Here is a 23,743-nt window from a genome sequence, read left to right as displayed (position 1 = left end):
AGCCCCCTATGAGGGAATAGCTACATCCTCCAGGAGCAAATAAACTTTTTTTCCCCGTAGTTTCTGCCCTGTGTAGTCTTTGACATTGGTGCTGCAGAAAATTATATCACATCTCTTGTGCTTATTTTGATATCATTATCTTACAGTCAAGACAAAAAGCACAACCACCATTCCTCCTGTGCATGAAATTACAATTCATTAAAAAAAAAAAAAAAATCCAAGCCAGAATGGTAATACTTCTTGCAGAGAAAATTAACAAGCAGATGAAGCTATGGAAATCCCTTCATTACACCCAAAATCATGGATAGATTCATACTAGTATTTCATAGCTGTGCAGAAAATGATGAAGTGCTGATTCATAGTCATCATCAGTAAACAACTCAGGAACAACATATTGAAATGTTCAATGGGGTGTGCTTAAGAACTGGAGTTTTGAAAGCTGAAGAAAAGTTACTCTTTAGGAGCAGTAGATGGAATTAGAGTCTGAGCCTCTCGTTCACAACTGAATGCTATTAAGATTGTATTTTTGTAGACTTGTAGGGAGACTTATTACGCTCTATGTTTTTTAAAGCTATGGCATGTGAATGGAAATGTGCTTTCCTCAATTAAATCTAGCCGTGAAATAAGATTTTTTGTTTGTTTGACTTTGGGACCATTTAACATGTTCATTGTTTAATCGCCACTGAGCGAAAGTGTCATTTGGAGTTTGTATGTGAGGGGGAAACGGAAAATGAACTTTTTGTGTGAGTGTCAGGGCCAGGCTTTGGGTGGCTGGCTTATCCTAGTCAGCTGCTAAGTTGTGATCTGAAGATAAACAGCGCGGTCAGGAGAGAGCTGGGTCAGAGTGCCAGGAAGTCAGTGTTGGGCACCAAGTTATAGGCAGGTAGCAGGGTTGGAGTCAAGTCAGGTCAGGATACCAGGAAGTCGGGCACCAGGTTATAGACATCAATTGAATAGCGAAATCGAGGACAAACCAGGGTCAGAAACCAGAGTCTGAGGTCTATCGCAAGCAGGGTCTGGAGAAGAAGCAGGTAGTCTATGATGTTGCTCAGACTGTTCCTCAGATGGCTTCCTGGCATCAGCCAATCAGTGGATTGTGAGGGAGCACCACTCAGGCCTTGCTGGGTGGTACTTTTTGCCCAGCCTAGCTTTACAGAGTCCTCCTGGGGGACCTCAGGCTGTGTGTCAAGTGGCAATGCAGAGACAGCAGCAGCCCAGAACTCCTGTAGTCCCAGATTCTAATCCTGCAGGTTCTTACATCGAGGTTCATGTATTAAGATGCAGAAGTTGCAGGTTTGATCCCCATTGCCCAGGACCCACCCAGGGGTATCAGTGTTACACATCAAATAATTGATTGCTCACTTCCTTGCCCAGGGAGCCCATTATGTTTACTTCTCCAACGTGTCCAAGCCTCATTGCTGTAAATTTAAAACCTCGTGCTTTCCAGACCCTGGGATTCTTCCATGCAACAATACTTCCACCCACATACCAGGCTGACTTTTCACTTAGAATACATTTAATCTCCAACCAATACTTACAGTAAAATGGTGTTTAATTTACCATTTTTGAAATAAAACAAAAAACCTAATGTCTAATACAGCCCACTCTGTATATATTGGTTTTTCATTTTCAAAGAACTGTACATGCACAAACTAACTAATCTTCCCGTTGCCTCTTTAATGTAGGTAGACAAATATATCCCCGTCTGTAAAATGGTGGTGATAGTGCAGAGAGATCGCCACCTTCAGAGTACACATTACCATGATGTTGTTTGACCTTGATCTTGCACAGAAACATAATGTCCTGAATTCCACCCATGGCACATATAAGACAACAGGAGATTTCCTTCCTCATGTGAGCAAAATTTGGACATGTGTTCATAAACATGTAAATTGTGCTGCTCCCAAGAAGATTTAGGGCTTTATTTTTTCAGTGAACAGTATAGTTTTTTTTACAGTGTTTGTTTCCAGAAGTCAACTGTGCTCCTGCAATCACATTTGCCAAGTTAACTCTGTGCGTGTAGGAGAGCCCCATAAATTTTCTCTATGGAAAGGGATTTCTTGTGAAGCCCATGTTGCCCTTCACGAAAAAGGTTTTATAAAAACAGCACTTAGTGATGTGACAGCACAAAGTGAGAGAATTTATTTTGTTGTCTGGATAAACTGCCCACAACTAGCCAAGAAAGACATAGCAGTACTGCCTGGCTGTTCTCTGCAGAGGTAATGGAAAGCATCAGCTATAAGAAAGACACATTCAACTTTTGTTGATCAGCAAGTCCTGATGTTGAAAGCACCAGAACAACAGGAGGGTGTGGAGCTATGTCCAATATGCCAAACTAGGCAGTATTTCCATTATGTGAAATGGCACACATTATAATGCAACTATTCTAGGCTGATTTCCATAAAACTGTATTACGATGGCACCTGCCATCTCACCGCTGAACTGTTCACTATGCTCAGCATTTGTCCCCTTGGGAAAGATACAGCACTTTACGATTGTATAAACAAGTTCTTTGCAGAAGGAATATATTGACATTTGAAGGTCAAACATGCTACAACACTTCTCCCCTTAGTCTCTTCTCCCTTCCTCCTTCCCCCGCCCATTTAGGCACCAAACCAATTCTATTTGTTGGTTTGGGTTTTTAAATAGCTGTTAGTAAAAGCTTTCCCATGAGGAAGTAGTGTAAAATACAACCTTTTGTTTTTAAAGCTCACCCAGTTCTAACTAAGTCATTATGACCTAGATTTTTCACAAGAGCTCAGCAGATCACGTTGTTATTTAGGGCCTGTGGAGTGTAACCTACTGTATCAGGAGACATTTTGTATTCAACATTGCTTTTTTAAAAAAAAAGTCTTACTTCCAGTAAATTTACAGAATGAATAATATAAATTGAAAATTATATATGTCCTAGATTCCCTGTAGTGCTGCTCCACACTTGCCTGAGGCTTAGGGGTGACACCAGCCTCTCTACCCAGTGCCGGGCTGAGGTGGGCCATAGTCCCTCCCCTCCACCATGAGGTCCTGCGTGTGTCCTGCTTTTGCCTTTTGAAAAGATGGTCACCCTGTAGCAGCTTTGTGTAATGTAGAAGTTCAGGTCTTTGAATCACTGTACAGGTCTGTCGCATCTTAGGCACATTTAACATGCACGATTTCAGCTTTATGCGGTTGGTAAAAAAAAGAAAAAAGAGAAAAATAGCAATTTTAAATACTGTTTCTGTAGTGTGGGTGATTCCGCCTGCCACTACACTCAATGTAATTTTGACTATATGCGATTTTCACTTTACGTGCTGACTGCAGAATGTAACCCCAGCCTAAGATGAGACAGACCTGTAAATACAAGCTTTCATATGACATAGATATTCAAAAAAGTATTGGCTTTATTTTCTCTTGTAAATGTTGGTCTTGTGACAAAGAAAGGAGAACTTTAACTTGTGCTTTTTCATTTTCGCTGTAAGCCAAAATTTTCTGAATGATCTTTTTCAATGAAATTTTTCATCAAAAATTAAAATAAGCTGTGCAAAGAATGTTGACAGATATTTTAATCTTTTCCCCACATCTCACATTTTTTCAACCAGCAACAGAGCAGGCTGCAATAATAATAATAATAATAAAAAATACAAAACTTTTTTAAAAAAAGTTTAAACACCTCAACTGTAACTATAACTCTTAGACTGAAGTGTACATCAAATTAGTGTTATCACCTGTTTATCCCTTTGGGTTAATGACAATGGAACTTTATTACTTACATTAGTTACAGACAGAAGAAGAAACATTTTATTTTACAATATTCATTTTAAAAAATTAGTTATGTTGTTGATGGCAAATTGGTTGTTGGGTGCTAGTTCTTTTTAAGATTGCACATTTATGCTGTACACAACAATTCTAACTAACCTATATTGTAAAAATCAGTATCTTCATAACTTGAAGATTTTTTTCTGTTCAGATCAAAGATAAAATTAATCTTTCCACATATATTAATGAATGTGAGATTGATATCACATTTACGTTTCAGTTTTATTTTGCTATAAATTTAAATGGAACTGACTTAAAGTTCTCGGACTTGTTTACAAACCTCCAAGCTTATTTATAATAAATAAACTTCTTAGTTGGGAGGAAAACAAAAGCCCTATGATTTAGAAGACTTTTTCTAATGACTAATTAAGGGACAAAATTATGGTTGAAATCAGCGATATTCTGAACTCAATGGTTCAGAAGCCAAATTAGCGATCAGCATATTACCCAAAAGAAACACAGTAGTCAGAATTCATTGTTTCATTTACTATTTATGTATATAATAGTTTCATTCATTCTCTCTCTCTCTCTAAAAATAGTAAATGAAACAATATATATAGTCTCACAGCAAAATGGCTGATCAACTACAATTGGTTAATAACATGGTAAAAGCATCCTGATTGGTTAATAACTAAATCACCCAGTGTTTTAATATCCTGTGCTGCAAAGAGTAGCAGGAGACATATTAAAGAGCCACTTGTGGTTTGCGAGCCTCAGGCTGAGTATCACTGGTATAAAGTAAAATGTGCTCAAGGAAAATAGGTGGACCTAGAAGATTTAAAGCCAGGGTTAATGTAAACTCTTTCAATTTTGATTAAAATATGCAAAAACAGAAACAAATTTTCTGCTTAATCTGCTCAAGTTTTATGATTTACTTTGCTCAAGTATTTTTTCAGTGTGCATTTGATCTTATTTTTTTATTTATTTTTCACTGAATTATGTCTACAGGTCTGGGCTTCTAGGTCTAGGCCTCTACTTAGCGTGGAACTCATGAGTTGACAGTTCAAAAATAGTTCCTGGGTGGGTGGATTGACAGATATATATATGCAGACACATGACAGCAAAAATTATGTGGTAATGGTTTAGGAGGAAGATTTCTGGGGACTCTTTCCTTCTTATATTAATATCTTGCATGATATAGTTGTTCCTGTAGGGTCTAACATTAAATTAGTTCTTGCTGTGCAAAATATTTAAATCTACCCTAATTGTGATTAGATCATTGTATTTAGGTCAAAGGAAAATTTGAGTCATACCAATTTATTAACAGTTTATCTGGGCAAATTAATATGACCTCTGCAAAATGACGACAGTTTTTTTGGGGTGAGGTGCAGTTTCTATGCAGAAGGTAGAAAAATGGATCAAGTCAAATATATGAACAGCGCATACTTCTTCTGTTGTCTGATCTTGCATGCTTTGCAGGAAATATTTTTTTTCTTTCACTTTAATGGTTCAGTATGTTGGGTTTTTTTAACAGTTCTTGCATATGTTTTCTCTTTATAATGAAATGGAGTCTTCAAGCTACCACTTACAGTGACTTTTTATACTACAGAAGAACACAAATTCCCTGCCTACCAAAATACCTGTCATAGAATCTCCACCTCAGTTTCATATGTCCCATAACCACAAGCCAGTGCTGGGGTTCTCAGTACTGATTTCAAATCCCCCTGCAAGTTAGCTTTTGCAGTAGGTTCACCTACTTGTAGTTAGTATGCAAAAGGTAGTATTTTAAAGGAAATGCTTTATTTTCCTGTTTTTAAATTTGGGAAGTTTAGGACAAATCTAAAAAGCATGTGTGATGCATTGTCACACCTGGGGTGCAGTCTTGGAGCTGTAGGAACTGCGGCGCCCCGCTCCGACACACAGCTGAGTTGGGGACACAGCCAGCCTCACCAGGCTCTATCATCACCTAATGCTCACACAAACTGGGCTACTTGAGTGTCAACCGCAGACACCAGCCAGTTTCCCAGCTCCTCAGGCATGCACCCCGCCCTTTGGAGTATAAACCCAAAATTATACTGTCTTGCACTGCACAGAGATCTGATATTTAATATGTTCGCCCTCCCTCAATGTGGACAGGAATATGTACCATATGCTTGTGTTAAACCAAGCTGAGATTTTTCCCAAACAATTTCAAAGTCACACTGGGTTAGATTAACACTTACAGATTTATTAACCACAAAAAGATAGATTTTAAGTGATTATAAATAATAGCAAACAGATCAAAGCAGATTACCTAATAAATAAACAAAATCGCAAACTAAGCCTAAAATACTAAAAAGATAGGATATGAATTAGCAAATTCTCACCCTGGCTGATGGTACAAGCAGGCTTGCAGATTCTTAAGGGCCAAGCTACATTTGCTTTGCAGTCTGGGGTCTCCACTCCAGTTCCCAAGTCCTTTTTTTCAGGGCTTCTCTCAAGTGTTGAGTTGTGGGGCAGTGAAGAACAACAGATGATGTCACTCCCTGCCTTATATAGCTTTAGCATATGGTGGGAACCCTTTGTTCCAAACTCAGTTCCCAGCCCAATTTGTGGGGGAAAATACAGGTACCCAAAATGGAGTGCAGAGTCATAGCAGCCATTACTTACAGGCTAGCCGAAATGTCCACAGGGAGGCTCCTTGGGGGGGGATAAGCTTCTCCTAAGGCAGTGGTTCCCAAACTGGGGTTCGTGAACCCCTGGTGGTTCACAAAATGGTACAGGAGGTTCTCGGAGGGAGAAAAATTCCTTAATGGGAGGCAGAGCTGTCCTGAGGAACCCTGGGCAGCACGAGGCCAGCAGCCTGGAGCCCCTGGATTTCCAAGAGCTAAGCAGATCAAAGCAAGCATATCTATCATAGGGAGGAGATTTAAACTTCAAGACTCCTTATAAGAAATGGAAAGGGAGGTGGATACTTTTTGCTGTTTTTAAAATTAAGTAGGCAGCTAGTGTTGTTTTTAAAATTATTATGAAGAACAAATTTAAGCTTTGTTGTAACGTGCGTTATTTGCATAGACTGCTCAAGACCTGAATGCTTGTGTATGAGGAACTCTTTGAGTTGGCTTCTTAAATACCTTCATGCTGTTTCACATCTGATACTCCTTGATGAAACATAGGAGACTTGTCTTGCAACAGGCTTATTCAAAGTGATGCAGGCTATGAAAGTGAGATCTTGGAAGAGTGGTGCCGTTTTCATAATGTAATAAAAATACTGTAATGATAAATAATAGTGTGTAATAAGCATTTCATAAAAACAAATTTTATATTTCCTAGATGACTGCTTTTGTAATTTATACTTGGGTAAAGGAGAAAATCCCTAGAAATATTCATTTTTAGAAGGGGGTTCGCGAGACTTGACATTTTAGTGAGAGGAGTTCACAAGTTGTTAAAAGTTTGGGAACCACTGTTTTAAGGCCTATCGTTTTCCCTAATGGCCCATTACCCTGAATAGGCCCTTCACAACCAGCTAGCTAGACTGGTAGCATCTTGCCTAGTGGGTGTCACCCAGGTCTGACTGCATGTGAAATACAAATACATAGTCATTATTCATAACTTCATGTACAAAAATGATACATGCATACAAATAGGATGATCATATTCAGCAAATCATAACTTTTCCAATGACACCTGACATGAATCATCTTGTACAAAATGCATTATAATCATGCCATAATCATATCATATATATAAATAATACCACTATTATGAAGAATATGGGGTGCAGTGTCACAGCACGTTTCATGTCTTTTAAATGATTTATATACACAGGTAAACCTTTATACATCAGTCAGATTTAGGATGTCACTTAAGCAAATGAACTTAATTATACTTGCCACTTACTTATTAACTCTTAATTACCAGTTTGTCACAATCTTCATATTCTGCTCTTACTGAAATCAATTAGAGTTTTGTTACTGATTTCATCTGAAACAGGAGCAGATCTTTTACAGGGGCTTTAGAAAAATCACCCTTAAAAGGTGACCAACAAGTGGCCATGCAGTGCCATTGTCTGTCTGAATTAGCCTTGTGGAGCTTTGTAAAACTGAGTATTTCAATGCAGGTATTCTACGGAAGCCTGGATTTTGTGCTTTCACAAGCTCAAGTGACATATACTTAGGAAGTATCATTTTCTTTTAGTAATACAGTATCTTTTATGTGGAAATTTCTATATAAAAATGACTACTCAGCTCATAGCGCCATACACAATTCTAAGCAAATACAGTCTTTGGCTGTTACTCTTAGATAACTATTTTGTTCAGTAGCTTACATCGACTGAGAGGTTCTACAATTTAACAGATGGGGTGTGTTGCGCATAGATGGAGAGACGTGCATGAGGTCACTAATTCCAGTGGGGCAGCAGAATAATAATATCTTAAAGAGATTTGGAAAGAACCAACACTTGGTAGGTGGCAGCAAAATGTACTACACACTGCCTCGCTGGAGCACACACTATTGCATGGGATGGGAAGATGAATGAACATGCTGGTATTATGGTGATGCAGTATCTTGTTTATTAGGGGTCCTTGTCAGTTGGTTAATGGTAGCTAGTTAGGCAGCTGGAATGCTGGGTTTGACGTTCCAGAGGTTTACACTGTAATATGTACCTTCAAATGCTTGTTCTAAAATCTTCATTCTTGACCCTCCTTCATTCAATTAATTCATTGCCTTGTTGATTCTAATATTGTCTGCTTCACCAGGCTGTGTATAATTCTATTAAACTTACAGTTTTATTCTGCGTCTGAATACTACACAAACTCTCTTTGGCAATCTAGCTGCGAATTGGTTATCTTTCTTTTTGTGATGGATCAAACTCATTGCCATTTGTTTCAACTGCACAGTAGAGCATGTCCCATGCAGGACTCTCCTTATAGTTGTGCTTCCCAGTGGCTGGGTATGCTGTGGCACTGTAATTGAGAGAAGGGAGATTTTCTTGTAATCTTAGTGCTGCCTCTCAGGCAGCATGGAGAAGGAGGAAACAACCTTGACTGGAATGCAGAGCGGTGAGAAGTGTGGGGAGAAGAGATGGAGGCAGGAACTTGGGGACAAGATCAGTGAGGGGCGGGGGGAGAAAGGTTTGGTTTAATGTGATATCAGCACATAGGAACGCAGTAACAGGGTTAGTAACCAATTTTCCAGGGTCATATTCAACTACCTTCATAGCTAGATGCTCTTTTCTTTTTCTGCAATCTCCTGACTCATTCATCAAACAGGACGAATGAGAGGGTGCCTATTGCCTGTAGGACCCCTTTCTCATTTGTTGCTGAAGTTGGAAGATGTGTCGTAAATGAGGTGGGGGACTTCAGAAAGAAAAACCTTAGTTCTGACATTTCCTAATTCTGGAGTGGTTGACTTTGCAACCAGATTTGGGTTGTTTTGCCATGTATCGTGTTTGAGAGTCCGCACTTGTGGTGTAGCGTTTTTGGACTACTACAAGAAAACGTGATTATTACAACAGTTATGCCCTGGAAGGGCCAAACGAAATGGAAGGTTTTCAGATAACCTTGCTCTGATGACCTGGAACATGAGGTTGGAGTAATGGGCATTGTTAATGAGTGAGAGGGAGAAAGGAGGGCATTTCACTGCAGGGGCAGATATAAAATGCAGTTTTTCTTTAAAGAAGAAGAAGAAAAAAAAACCTTGAAAAGCAAATATATTTAAAGCCTGAATGAACCACCATTAGATGCTGCAGTGCTTTAAAATGATTTTTAACTGATGCATCTGTAAAAGTGCCAGACCTTGTAATGAAGCATATTTAAATAGTTTTGCATCTAAACAAATGCATTCTCTATTTGCATGGTGTGTAAAATCTGAATGACACTTGCATTCTATCTGAAAAGAGAGAACAGACGTTTTCATTATAAAATGCAGTCAAGCAGAAAAGTATCAAAGTGAGCAGAAATTCCCATTTACAGCTATGATTTGAAGCATTACTTGGAGAGAAAAAAAGGGCCAAGGTTTGAGAATAGCCCAGTTTTATACAGTAATGTAACAGGATATTTTATGACTAGTAAGGCTCGTTGGACACTTTTTGGCAGCATCCCTTGAGTACACGAGGCTTAAGGCTCAGTTGCACCCATTTTAGAATAACTGAGCTATTGGCTGCTGCCTACCACTTCATTAGGTTTTCTGTATCTTTTCTGTCTTAAGTACACATTATACACTTTCTATAGTTCATTATTTCACTGGGGCAGATGTTTCCCCCTTCATTATGCATTAAAACTTACCACATTTTTTATTTTAGGCCTTTGTCTCCAGAATTTTGTATCAGGTGTTGGGGCTTCTCAAAAAGATGAATGATCATTATTTATATACAGTAGAACACAGAGCCCTGGGTTAAAATTGGGGTTGTGTTGTGCTAGACCTTCTGCTGTCATAGAGACAGACATAATCCCTGCTCCAAAGAGTTTATAATCTATTTCCTTTTCTTCCCGAGGGTGTAACTCACTTGATTTCTTGTGTGTCTCATGCACAGGACATGCTGTGCTCATGCATCTTGTGCCATCCTAGGATGCATGGAAAATGGTGCTGTTTAATGTCTCTGATTTGCAAAATTATGTTGGAGGAATCTAGTGATTAAGAATGACAGTACAATTAGAGTCAGCATTTAAGGTAAATCAATTTTATATCCAGTTAAGATAAATTTGTTAATTGAAGCCTATAATTTTCTGTACTCTAACACTATGGATCAACATTGTTCCTTGTGTAACTTTTTGACTTTAAGGGAGTTATACTAAGGGTGAATTTGGTCATATGTCAATGTTAAAAAAAATCTCATTCTTCTTGGATTTTTATTTAAATATAACTTTATAAAAATGTCCTTTATCTCTTCAGACTTTTACTATAGCAGGGGCAGGGAGTATGTTTTAACCCCTTTTTGTAAAGCACTGTGTAAACTTCTGTCCTTTCCTGAGGCCAGGGCATTTCTTCCTACCCAGCATTGCCCTGAATTAGTGGTCCAACAGCTCTTCTTTGTAGTGCAACTTTCAGGAATCCTAAGTGCAGTGAACAGCATAGTATTCAGCCTCAGAAGATGTAACCCATACTTTCATGTAGGTGGTAGTATACTGCATACTGCTAATTCAGCCATTGATAAATAGGTGGGACATAGCTCTGAAGAGTACCAGCCTGCATCATCTTCAGTGCTTTAAACGAACAATCCCTCTGTGGATTAGGGATGTGATTAGTGAAAATAACACCTCTGTAGTCCATGTCTTTGCCTCTCAGTTCTAGAAGTGCCATTGTTGCCTTGCTTGATTTGACCAATGATGAGTCTTAAGAAAAAGACAAATTGATTATCAATTACACAAATGGAAAACGACTGCCTAAGAAGAAGTTCTGCAGAAAAGTTCTGCATCTGGGGGTTACAGTGGATCACAAATGAAATATGTGTCAACAACGTTAAACTGTTGCAAAAAAAGTGGACACCATTCTGGGATGTATTAGCGAGAGTGTTGTAAGCAAGACGCAAGACGTAATTCTTCCTCTCTACTCAGCACTGATAAGGCCTCCACTGAAATTTTGTGTCCAATTCTGGAAGGATGTGAACAAATTGGAAAATGTCCAGAGGAGAGTAAGAGAAATGCTTTAAGGTCTAAAAAATTAGGAAAGATTGGAAAAAATGGGTTTGTTTCGTTTGGAACTAAGACTAGGGGGGGGAGGGGACATGACGATAGTGTTCAAGCATGTAAAAGTTGTTATAAAGAAGAGAGGGTGATAAATTGTCCACTGAGGACAGGACAGAAGTAATGAATAGTTCAGACAAACACCTGTTAGGGATGGTCAAAATAATCATAGTCCTACCTTAGTGCAGGTGACTGGACTAGATGACACAGAGGTCCCTTGCAGTCCTACATTTCTGTGAGTCTATGATTCAGTTCCCTGCTCCCTTATAAGTCACTGGCCAGAGAGACTGTTGCCTCTACCTCACTTCGGCACCATCTGATACCTTCCAGGAGCAAAGGCAGAATGTGCTGCACAGCAGCTACAAATGTTTGTGTCTTATAGGTTCCATCAGGGCATGGAGCTCACAAACTCATTTTGAATGCAGAATAATAATATATCCCTGTGGGTTTTCTGTTGTTGTGAGTAAATTACAAGCATTATGGTGTGGCACACTGGAGTGATAAAATCCATTCTTCCCCAGAAATTTGCTGACTTTGGCTTTTAAATATCATCAATCATTAGCAAATGAAGGCACACTCCTTTTGCTGAAGTGTGATATTGAAAAACTTTCCCTGTTAGTTAATTTTTAAAGCAGACTTTTTAAATCAATAAGTAATTCTCAGGAGCCAGCACGTTTCCTTGCCTAATAATAAACATATAATTACTTCACTATAACTCATTTAACCATTATTTCAACATGTAAGCACTGGACCATTTTTGTTCATTCATTTGAAATGTGAGTACTTTAATTTTCTTGGAGGTTGCTAGCAACAAGTATGCTTCAGGGAGCAGATAAACTCATGCCACTTGAATCATATGTTCTTCTTTGAGTGCTGGTCCATATTTGTATTCCACTGTGGGTACATATGCACTCCATGCGCCAGAGCTGGAGAATTTTGAAAGCAGTGTCTGTTGTCCCACACATGCTCCCTCATCCTCTTTTTGCACCTGTCTGATGATATAAAGGGTGGGATGGATGACCACCTCTCCAGTTCCTTCTTACCATCACATAGTCTGGGTTGCAGCCTCTAATGTCCTGAGCTTCATCTTTATTCCTATATATATATATATATATATATATATATATATATATATATATATATATATATATATATATATATATATATATATATATATATATATATACACACACACAGTATCTGTAAATAGATTTTAGAAGACGTTAGGATTTATAGTTTTATATAATAGTTTTAAATGTTTTGTAGTTAGCCTTCCTGACCTGGGAAGCCCCGTATACGCCCCAGACTCTGTTTCAGTACAGTACTATGCCTACCAGTCCTGGCTTCAAAATTTATGCCTGTGCTACTTCTCAGTCAGTGACAACCATCAGTGCTGCTTGTACTGCCTTTGAGAACCTCACATCGCAACAAAGTGCAGTATATGGCAATCATTCTCTGAGAAGGGTGGAAACTTTGCCTCAGAAAACATCCAGTGGAAAAGGCCATGAAGCTGCAGTTGGACTTCGGCAATGATGCAACTCCTCTCCTACTTGAGGGGGTGCATAAACACCGAAAACTCCTTCTTCACCCTGATGCAGATTTAGACTTCATCAGGACATCCTTAAATTCAATCACAGCAAGGCCTTACCTGCCTATGAATAGGTTCCAGGCACTGAATGATCTCATAGAGTAAATCATAAGAAACCCATGAGCACTTCTCAAGATTTGTCTCTTTCCTGGGTGAGATGGTTCCATGCACTTACATCACACCATGTGTCAAGTTCCACCTCAGTTGCCTGCAAGCATGGCTTCAAAGAGTTTGTTCACCAAACCAGCAGTCCATGAACACCATAATAGCTTTTTGCCAAAGTACTATCTCTGGTGTGGTAGAAGAATCCTCACCACGTAGGCATGGGTGTTTCCTTCCTTGCTACCCCATCGGATAGGACAACTGTTACAGTCACTTTCCTGTTGGATTGGGGAACTGACATGGGCAACCATACAGTGCAGGGCACCTGGACATTTCAAGAGTCCAGAATGCTCTCCAGTTTTTTTGAAATTGCGAGACGTTCAAAGGGTTTGCAAAGCCTTTTGCCTTTTATTCAGGATTGCAATGCCCTCATGTCGTCAGACAATATCATGACCATCTTTTAAATCAACAAACGGGGAGGAACGAGATGCATCCCACAGTGTGTGGAAGCAGTCTGTGGAACAGGTGCACCAGTAATCACATCATTCTATTAGCAGACTATCTTCTAGAGAGCCAGAATGTGCCAGCAGACATATTGCTGTTGACCCCAAAACCAATCAAAAAGGTTTCTTAGACTATTTGTTGCCATAGCAGAAAGAGTTTGGAGTCAAGCTATATCCTCCCAAAGAATCTCTAAGTGGATCTCAGGCTTTATTTTGCTGTGCTATCAGTAAACACTAACTTAATAGTATGAGCTGTTTGATCTTTCTCCCTCATCTCATGCGGTAAGGGCCCATTCCACAAGTGCTCAAGCAACATCTATGGCGTTCCTTCAAGAAGTACCTGTACTTGATATCAGCAAAGCACCTTATGTGGAGTTCCGTGCACATATTTGCGAGGCATTAAGGTTTAGTTCAGGTCTCCTCTGCTGAGGCATCCTTTGGAATGGTGGTCCTTCGTTTGGCTCTGTCATCTGCATCCTCGCACCTCTCCTCCTACTTGAGTATTGCTTGTCAGTCATCTAGAGTGGAGTACACATAGGGGCCAGCACTGAAAGAAGAAGTTACTCACCTTTGTTACTGGAAGCTCTGAGAGATATTCGGTCCCTACCTATATTCCACTTCCTACCCTATTTCCTCTCTTCTTCAGTTCATCTTTTGGATTCCCGGTAGAGAAGGAACTGGATAGGCAAGTGCACTGCCTCACCCTTTATCGCCTTAGACAGAGGCACAACAGGGCAAGGGTGCATGTGCAGACCAACAGACACTGCTTTCAAAATTCTCCAGGTGCATGGAGCACAGATGTACCCACAGTGGAATGCAGATAGGGGTTAAACGTCTCAAAGAATCTCCAGATACCAAGGTAGGTAACTACTTCTTCCTACTGTCCAGACAACATCCATACAATAGAGAGTACATCAGTTCTCTTACAGCGTCCTGATAGTTATTTGTCCAATATCTCCATGTTTGTAACTTAAAAACAAAACAAAACCCTGCAATGCCATAATTGCTACAAAATTACGATTGCAGTGCAATAAATCATGTTGTTCATCATATTTCCCCCATAATCGTAAACACAAGCACTGTAGACATTTATTCCCAAGTGTGTTTTTCAACACTCTTTAATTGTACAGCAGGTGGATCCCTCCTGGCTAATTAAAGTATAGTGCTCAAGAGAGAGGCAGTGATCACGCATTAACTTGATATACAGAGCTGACAATGGGATGATCTCAGTGTGTTGTTATGATGTCGTTTCAGAGTACCATTAACCTTCTCAGTTAACCTGTATACTATCCTGGTGGTGAAACTGAGTTAAGCTGAAATGGGACTTGTGGTGTTTAGATATTGCTTGTGATTATTAGAACTGGGAGCACTGGCTGTTGGGAATCTGAGAGGACAGGAAACAGGAAGAATGGGGGAGGAGTTGAGGAGGCAGAGTGAGAGTTCCAGAGGGTGGTAAAGAAGTTTCCACTTTAAAAATAAAGTCCTGTTGAAGTTTGTTAGTACCTTGCCTGGTTGATACAACAGGACTAAAATACTATTTTTTAAAAAAGCTACACAATAACAATGCCCTGTCATTTACTAAAATACTTTAGAATGATTTGGAATGGTGATTTGGTGTCAAATTTGTTCTGGATGGAAAGAATGTAAATATGTTCCAGTATTCTTCATATTCATGTTTTAATGTTTGTCAGCTAGCCAGCTCACAGCAAACACTAACTTAATGGTTAAGGCCATTGAAGTCTTCGGTCCTGGAGCTGTTGTATTACGAACATAGGAATTGCCACACTGGATTAGTGCAGAAAGTATCCTGACTCTCTGGAAGGGACTGGTTACCACATTCTTCAGTAGAAAGTTAAAGAATCCTTATAGTGGGGAAGTATTGAGTAACCTGTCCGTCAGGGAAACTTTCTTAATAACCTCTATTCGTTGGAGGTTGACTTATTCACTGTTAAGTTTTAAAAACAAAAATTCAGAGACTGAAATCATGAGTGAAATGAAGACTGTATATTTTCTTCCAGTTGGTGAGTTTGTGAGTGATGCCCTTCTGGTGCCAGATAAGTGCAAGTTCCTCCACCAGGAAAGGATGGATATATGCGAAACCCACCTGCACTGGCACACTGTTGCTAAAGAGGTATAGTATATAATTTATCTTGACATCTCTAGCCATCTTTCTTTCAATTTGTATCACTTTCCTGGGATGCATCTAATTACAACAGTGTTGTTATAGAGAAAATTGGGGGATTGGTCCGCCTTTGAGCAGAGAGTTGGACTAGATGACCTCCTGAGGTCCCTTCCAGCCCTGATATTCTATGATTCTATGAAAATGGTGAGGACACAGTTGTATTTGTAAATATTTATTGATGGGTGGTGAATTTGGTGCTTTTAATTAGGAGAAAACCAGGAAAAGTTCTGTTAAGTTTATTTTGATTCATATGCAGTATTATTTTGTAACTTGATGTGTCATGTAGAGTTGACGTTTAAATTTTCATATTGTTGTTGTTTTATACCATATTCTCAAATTTGAACACTCCTGATTTTTTTTTTTATGCAAGTTCCAGTGTTTTTGCATTGTTTCTCCCCTAGTGGTGAGGCTTAAGGCATCTGACTCTGGCCTTGTGTTGTCTACTTATGGTTGTGTCAAGTAATTCAAAGGGGGAATCATGAGGATGGTACCGCTAGCATATAAAGAAACTCTTTGTCTTTTTAAATTACTGCATTCCCTTCACCAGCTTTTTCTCCCCAGCTTTTAGCTTCTCTTATAGCACATACCTATAGTTACATTCGCTTATAGAAAGCTGCTGTGTTATCAGGTTGACTTAACATTGTTCTTCTGTTGAAGAACTAATATTACATCTGTAATGTCACTACTCCGTGCTTGGAAAATAAGAATATCTAACTTACTTCCCATAAACTTTTGTCTCACATTGTACATGGCAATATTAAGCTGCCCTCCCTACTTCCTTTTAATCACCTGTAATGCTTCACTCACTCAGGCCTTGGCTACACTGACGCTTTACAGCGCTGCAACTTTCTCGCTCAGGGGTGTGAAAAAAACACACCCCTGAGCGCAGCAAGTTACAGCGCTGTAAAGCGCCAGTGTAAACAGTGCCCCAGTGCTGGGAGCGCGGCTCCCAGCGCTGCAAGCTAATCCCCATGGGGAGGAGGAGTACCTGCAATGCTGGGACCACACTTGCACTTCAAAGCGCTGCCACGAGAGCACTCCCGCAGCAGCGCTTTGGAGTTTTGAGCGTAGCCAAGCCCTCACTTGTTGTAGTAGTAGTTGTATAATTTTGTGCTAAGTGCTTCACAGAATTAAGACATGACCTCTGCCTCAAAGAATTTACAATCTAATCTTCGAGATGATGCAACAAATGAGATCCTCATCTGACTGAAAAAAAGGGGGATGGGAAACAAACAGGAGAGAGACAACAAGGAAACTTGTGAGGACAGTGTGTAAAACTGATACAAAGCACAGAACATATGATTTTACAACTTACTGACATTTTATTAAAGACCCTCTGAAACTTAATTTTGTAAGTGTCATGCATCCAAATGATAATAGCTTAGTCCTTTGTAGGTATACGTCTTCTTAAAGGTAAACTGATGAGTGTAGAGTTTCAAATTACCATTTTGCATGGACCTTCCTGGAAGTCTGTTTGACCCCTTAATGTCTTCAGCTCACAATGACATAGCCTTGAGTGGATTTACAGTATAGTGTTTAAATGTTTTCTTCTTTTTCACGTGTTCTTTGTGGTTTTGTCTTTTAAGTGTTTTGTGCAACCTCTTACATGATGCATAATTAACACTTTTCCAATATGTCTAGAAGATACCAGACTTAACAAGGAATCAGACCTCAATGTATCAAGTGTTGATCTCCTCTTCAATAGCATATTACATAGGCAGGGCAAACTGTCACTCTCCAGTGGTTAATTGTGCACAGCAAAAGCAAACTCTTAAAGTAGTTCTAGGTAAGGTGTATGTGAGGGGATGAAATCTTTTGGCAAGGAGAAGAGTTGAGGAGAAGGAAAAGCTTGTTGCCTAAAATAACTAGAGGGTGGTTGCATGCCCATGTTCCCAGGTTGAATGAATTTATCAGTCACAATAGTTGAGAGGTCAGTTAACAAGCTAACTCTAATTTTGTGAGGCTGTACACAGACTTCTATTATTTTCTCAACATCTATGCCAACTTTTCCTTGGCCAGCTCACTGTGTAACAATATTGTCACTGTTCTCTTTATTTTTATAGTCCTGTAGTGAAAAGAGTATGAATCTGCATGATTATGGTATGCTGCTGCCCTGTGGGATTGACAAGTTCCGTGGTGTGGAGTTTGTTTGCTGTCCATTAGCAGATGAAAGTGACAATGTTGATTCAGCTGACGCTGAGGAAGATGATTCCGACGTCTGGTGGGGAGGTGCGGATGCAGATTATGCAGATGGAAGGTAAGAGTGGTGTTTCCCCTTTCTGGTTTCCTGAAAATTGTCAAAAGTTTGTTTGGAAAGACTAAAAGTTAGCAGCCAAGTCTTTTTGATATGAGCACACTTGATGGATCTCTACATTGTTCGAAACATTTGAAGTGACCCATAATGTCTGGGTTTTAATACTTTTTTGATATTTACAAAAGCGTAAGGTTTATAATGTTTTAATTATTTTTTTTAAAATGCAATGCAAAATGCCTTGTTGGGCTGTAAACATTCCCTTGCAGTATTTGCAACCCAACACTATATTATGCAAGCATATGACAAACAAAAATTGAAACCGGCTACCTGGGAACCGTACTTCCATTGTCAAGCTGAGTGAACTGCAAAAAATGCACAGCCAACCCAATTAGTGATAAGTGAGGTGTTTTAAAACCTTTTTAGTTTTATTAACATAGATGTTAGTGACACAGTAAGAAGACTTTCAAGCTGGCAGCATCTCTTTTAATTATGAATTGAAAGGTATTTTCAAAAATCTATTTAAATGGCCACACAATGACAAGACATATTCTTCTTTACTGGACACTGCCTGCACTACAGTTGCAACTATGTTAGGGGAGTCACTTTGCAAGACAATTGCGCAGCGACCATGTTACAACATGAACTGGTTTTGCCTGTGTATGTGGGGAAAGAGCATGGCTATACCTTGGTTCCTTTTAACAATTCAGCATCATCTAAACATACCAAAGGGGTGCTGGATTAAGCTTGGGGTATGATCATACTGTAACTGAGTATCCCAGGTTGATACAGCCTTTTTCGTGGTAACCTACTAACTGCATTAGGGTTATACAGGTGTAAGTGAGAGCTGAGTACAGTTCTATTCAAATCTTAAATATCTCTGGTGAATTAATTTTAAAATACAGTGGAAGTTACCCTCCTTTACTAAACTAAAATCCAGGGTCATGATTCTGTATTTAACCAAACATCCCAGCATGCTCGATTAAGTCAGGAAGTGCAAAGTTTAAATGTTGGTTGTGTCAAATTTTAGAAAGGGGAAACAAAATCCAGATCTCGGAAATTGGCTGATTAATCCCTTTTCATTTAATTTCATCTTCTGCATTCATTTCACAGCACCTTAAAACCAGGACGAGCCTGGCATACTGGAGAGAATTCAGAGAACAACAACAAAAATAATTAGGGGCAGGGTTGATAAATGTATATGGCAAGATTAAAAATGCTAAATGTATATAGTTTGCCTTAGCAATGGCTAAAATGGGAACATTAGCCTACAAGTGTTTCAGGGATGTAAAGATGAAGGATGGAGATAAATGACTCTAACTAAGAGTAATGGGCTAATATTGACAATGGAATGACATTAGGACAACGAAAAATTAGACTGAATATCAGGGAAATCTTTAACAAGATGTATTCAATTGTGGAAATGTCTTTTGGGGAAGGAGTAGAAGCCATATCATGGTGAACACTAGGTTGAACACAGCACTGAAAAAGCTGTTACAGGGAACAGGTCTTTAGTTGCAAGGGGATGGATTAGATGAATGAAATTAAGGTCTTTTCTCTGATTTCTTGTCACAAAAGTTTAGTGTCAAGGCCCCTGCTTTTGGCCCATCTAGGGAGGAAGACATCTTCAGTTTTGGAATATTTGATTTTTCTTAGTACATCTAACAGCCAAAGTGTAGCAATAGAACTCACTTTCGAGGAGGTTTTATAGGCCAGCTTTCACAGCATCGTTTTGTAATTTCTGATATTTGGTTTATGCATTGCTGATTGGGTTTCAAGTTGTTGAAAATATGGGCTAAGAATGAAAACAGTTTGCAATCCTCAAATTAACCTCTTCCTATATAAAAATGGAGAAATTTGCAAAAATGAAATATTCTCCTTTAATATGTCTGGTCGAAGATATCTAAAAATACAAAATAAAAATGTTCTCATAATGGTGCACGTTACAGCAATTAACAGCAATTATGAGGGATGTGTATAAAGCAGTCTGAATTATCCATTTGTTTCAATTGTTCATGTTTGTCACTGGGGAAGCATACAGAATCTACTCATAAAGCAATTCTAATTCTAAATTGAACAGGTCAAGGATGACTTCAGAAAACTAATATCCTATTAGAGCATCAACTGGAGTTACATTTGAATCCAATCCTGAAATTCCAAGTGAATAGTAAAAGCTTTTTTCATATAGAAATACTTTCAGCAAATCTGGAAAGGCCAAGTTGCTTTTACGAAGTAGTTGAACTTTAATTAAGATGAAGAGCTCAACAATTTGCAATTCTTATAAACGAATTCATTAGTTTCATTTGCTGGTTCTTCAATCCTCAAGCTGCATCCAGTCCCTCCTCTGCCTTGAAGCCAAAAATACACTCATGAAAATGATTAATGAGGCCTTTTGCATCAAAATTAGAGTATCCGTGATGTCAAGTTACAAAAATAGGATTTCCCACTTTGAACATGAGTAAGTTTAAATGCTATATGCTTGATAGAATAACAAACATGAATCATATAATATATTATGCTACGATATCTGACTACTAATATGTAACTTTAGAAATTTTGCTCAAATTTTGGATTTCCAATCTTAGTTTTAAGTCAGTAGGAGGGATGCTGATATTGCTTGCTGTACCACTAAACTAATGTGTTTATACCAGTAAAGCAGTTTTCTTTGTTTGGAATGTTTACTTAGCTCCATGTAGTTTCACCATGAGTCGATAACCTTACATTTACAGTGTTCCTTTCATCAGGACACCTTCCAAAAAGCTTACTATCTCTTCCTGTATGTGTATATTATGTGATACTGTATAAAAAGTACAGAAGCTTCTGGTAACTCCTGCATTAATGAAGCTTCTGTTTCTAGCCCTCTTTTTTTCAATAGCTTTTAATTTGATAAAACAAAATTGTGGGGGAGGTGATAAAGCTTTAGCAAATCAGTTGGGTGATGTGAGTGTGAACACTTATTTTTCCCATAATGGGTGATGAGAAAACAACTGAAGTTAGAACCTTCAGACGTGGCTTTTGTAGCTTTTACGGCATTCAGATTAAGAGGAAAGACAAGTCCAGTTTTGGAGACAGCAAATTTTAGACAGCGGTTGGTCAACCAAGAAGAGCAAGGTGACAGATAATGAGAGGTAAATTTACAAGTAATCCATGTAGAGGTGGAGATGGAAACATTAGTGGAAGTGCGGGTGGAGAAGAGGAAAGGAGCAATGACAGAACGTCAAGGAATGTCTACAGGCAGAGAAAGAGGATAAGGATTCAATAAAAAGATTTAATAAAAGGATTTTAATCATTTTATTATTGTACTTTTAATTTAAAATAAACAGCTAATCTGTATTTGTTTTATTGTAAAGTTCCTAGGGTATTTTGGTATCTCTGCCCTGTAGACTTTACAATCTAAATAGGTACGACAGAAAGTGTAAAGAGAAACAAATGCACAGAGAGGTAAGGTGACTTGCCCAAGGTCACACCACCCGTTAGAGACACAGCTGGGAATTGAACTCAGGTTTCCTGAATCCCAGTCCAGTACCCTGTCCATTAGAACCTGACTTCTGGGGGGAGAATTTATTTAAAATCCTGCAGCTGTAACAGAAGTCTGTTTTTTGTTTTTTTTCTTTTATTACTTTTGTCAAGGTTCTTTCCCCACTTGAACTTTAGAGTACAAAAGTGGGGACCTGCAGAACACTTCTAAGCTTAATTACTAGCTTAGATCTGATAATGCTGCCACCAGCCAGAATTTAGTGTCTGGCACACTTCCTGTTCCCCCAAAACCTTCCCTGGGGAACACAGATCCAAACCCCTTGGATCTTAAAACAAGGAGAAATTAACCATCGCCCCAGACTTTCCCCTCCCTGGGTTTCCTTGAGAGGCTTCACACAGATCCAAACTCCTTGGATCTTAAAACAAGGAGGAATTAACCATCCCTCCTCCTTTTCCCCCCCCCCCACCAATCCCTGGTGAGTTCAGACCCAATCCCCTTGGATCTTAAAACAAGGAAAATCAATCAGATTCTTAAAAAGAAAGCTTTTAATTAAAGAAAGAAAAAAGTAAAAATTATCTCTGTAAAATCAGGATGGAAAATGCTTTACAGGGTACTCAGATTCATATAGACCAGAGGGACCCCCCTCACCTAGCCTTAGATTCAAAGTTACAGCAAACAGAGGTACAAATCCTTCCAGCAACATTTACAAGTTGAGAAAACAAAAATAAGACTAATCTGCCTTGCCTGGCAATTACTTACAATGTTGACACATGAAAGACTGATTCAGAAAGATTTGGAGAGCCTGGATATACATCTGGTCCCTCTTAGTCCCAAGAGCAAACAACGAACAAAACAAAAAGCACAAACAAAGACTTCCCTCCACCAAGATTTGAAAGTATCTTGTCCCCCTATTCGTCCTCTGATCAGGTGTCAGCCAGGTTTACTGAGCTTCTTAACCCTTTACAGGTAAAAGAGACATTAACCCTTAACCACCTGTTTATGACAACTTTGACTTTTGTATTGACTTTTATTTTCATTTTTCTCAATTATACATTTAGTAAATTAGCTTTGTGTCTCCTTCGTGCAATGATCTTGTCAAGAGCTGGAGTTTATAGCATACTTGAACTGCATTTTTTCTTAGCCTTTCAGGAAAAAATAGAATGCATATAATTTAGTGACCCATACCAATGTCGATAAATTTGTATTCCTATTTGTAGTAGATTATCTGGGTCTCTTAAACTGACTGTCATACACACAATGCAGAATTAGTTTCTAGTGACAGCTTTTAACATCTTCATTGCACTGTAAGGAATTGGCCTTTGGAACAGGATTTCAGAGATATAATAGAGAAAGAAGTACAGTCCTTGAGCCTGCAGTAATTATCAGTGAAATTGCTTTATCAGGCACTTAGCTGTCATTTACTCTGAAACATTTCTATTCATAGAAAGATAAGTAAAGTTAGATTTTATTTTAAAAAGACTTCATTATTTTATTCTGACATTAGCCTCATTCTAATTTAAGAATTCTTTAGCATGTCTGTTGCAGTTATATTATTTTGATATTTTTGTGCAGTGCTTTTGCAAAAGTACAAAAAAGCTGATTAGAATTAATGCAGAGTGAGTTTTATATTTAAATAATGCAGAGTAACAGAATTTTTAAATAATTATGATGTGTTTTTCTTTTTTATTAAAAGCTGATCAGCCTTGTCTTGTGTTTGAAGCCCTATTGTGCAAATAGGAGCTATTAGTAGGTTTTCTGACTCTTCTTTAATTTTCATGCAGTAACTATGTCAATAATGTTACCAAATACTTCTCCTTAGAACCTAGTCCAGACCCACTCTCTGGACAGATACATGTCTTTTGTGAGTGAACTTCTAGATCCCACATGTTTCTAAGCCTCTAAGTGTGGATAGTGACTGGTCACTGTCCCTACCTCTGGGTCTCAAAGGCACACTCCCAGAGGCTCAGCCTTTGTATGAGACCCTTCTGGGACATTGGAACCCTGCAGTCCAGCTGCTCTAGACTCCAAAACCAGTCCCTCAGCCCTATTCGGGCCCCCCAGTTGCTTAGACATGTTCCCCTCAGGGTCCACCTGCTGTGGGAGCTCTGGTTCCTAATTAAACTCTTGAGGGACGATGTGACAGAAAAGCAAGGTCTTAGCAGAGGAATTTTTTTTAAACTATAAGCTCTTTACTCTTGTAAGCACTTTGAGAGTTATAGATCTGTGAAAAACAACAAAATCTGATC

The 23,743-nt window shown here is 38.8% G+C and overlaps 1 protein-coding gene across 5 annotated transcripts in view; it reads left to right on the top strand.

The window, feature by feature from the left end:
- Nucleotides 1-23,743, top strand: part of APP (amyloid beta precursor protein) — a 353,581-nt gene that overhangs the window by 165,193 nt on the left and 164,645 nt on the right. For all 5 annotated transcript variants that reach the window (XM_050958058.1, XM_050958047.1, XM_050958026.1 and 2 more), the window contains exons 4-5: nt 15,605-15,717; nt 17,832-18,025. In XM_050958058.1, the coding sequence (XP_050814015.1) occupies nt 15,605-15,717; nt 17,832-18,025 (307 nt within the window). The remainder of the gene's footprint in view (nt 1-15,604; nt 15,718-17,831; nt 18,026-23,743) is intronic.

This window comes from Gopherus flavomarginatus, chromosome 1 (assembly GCF_025201925.1).
Source record: "Gopherus flavomarginatus isolate rGopFla2 chromosome 1, rGopFla2.mat.asm, whole genome shotgun sequence".
NCBI classification, from domain to species: domain Eukaryota; kingdom Metazoa; phylum Chordata; order Testudines; family Testudinidae; genus Gopherus; species Gopherus flavomarginatus.
Note: the sequence above shows the minus strand (reverse complement) of the source record. Positions and strands in the feature narration are given on the sequence as shown.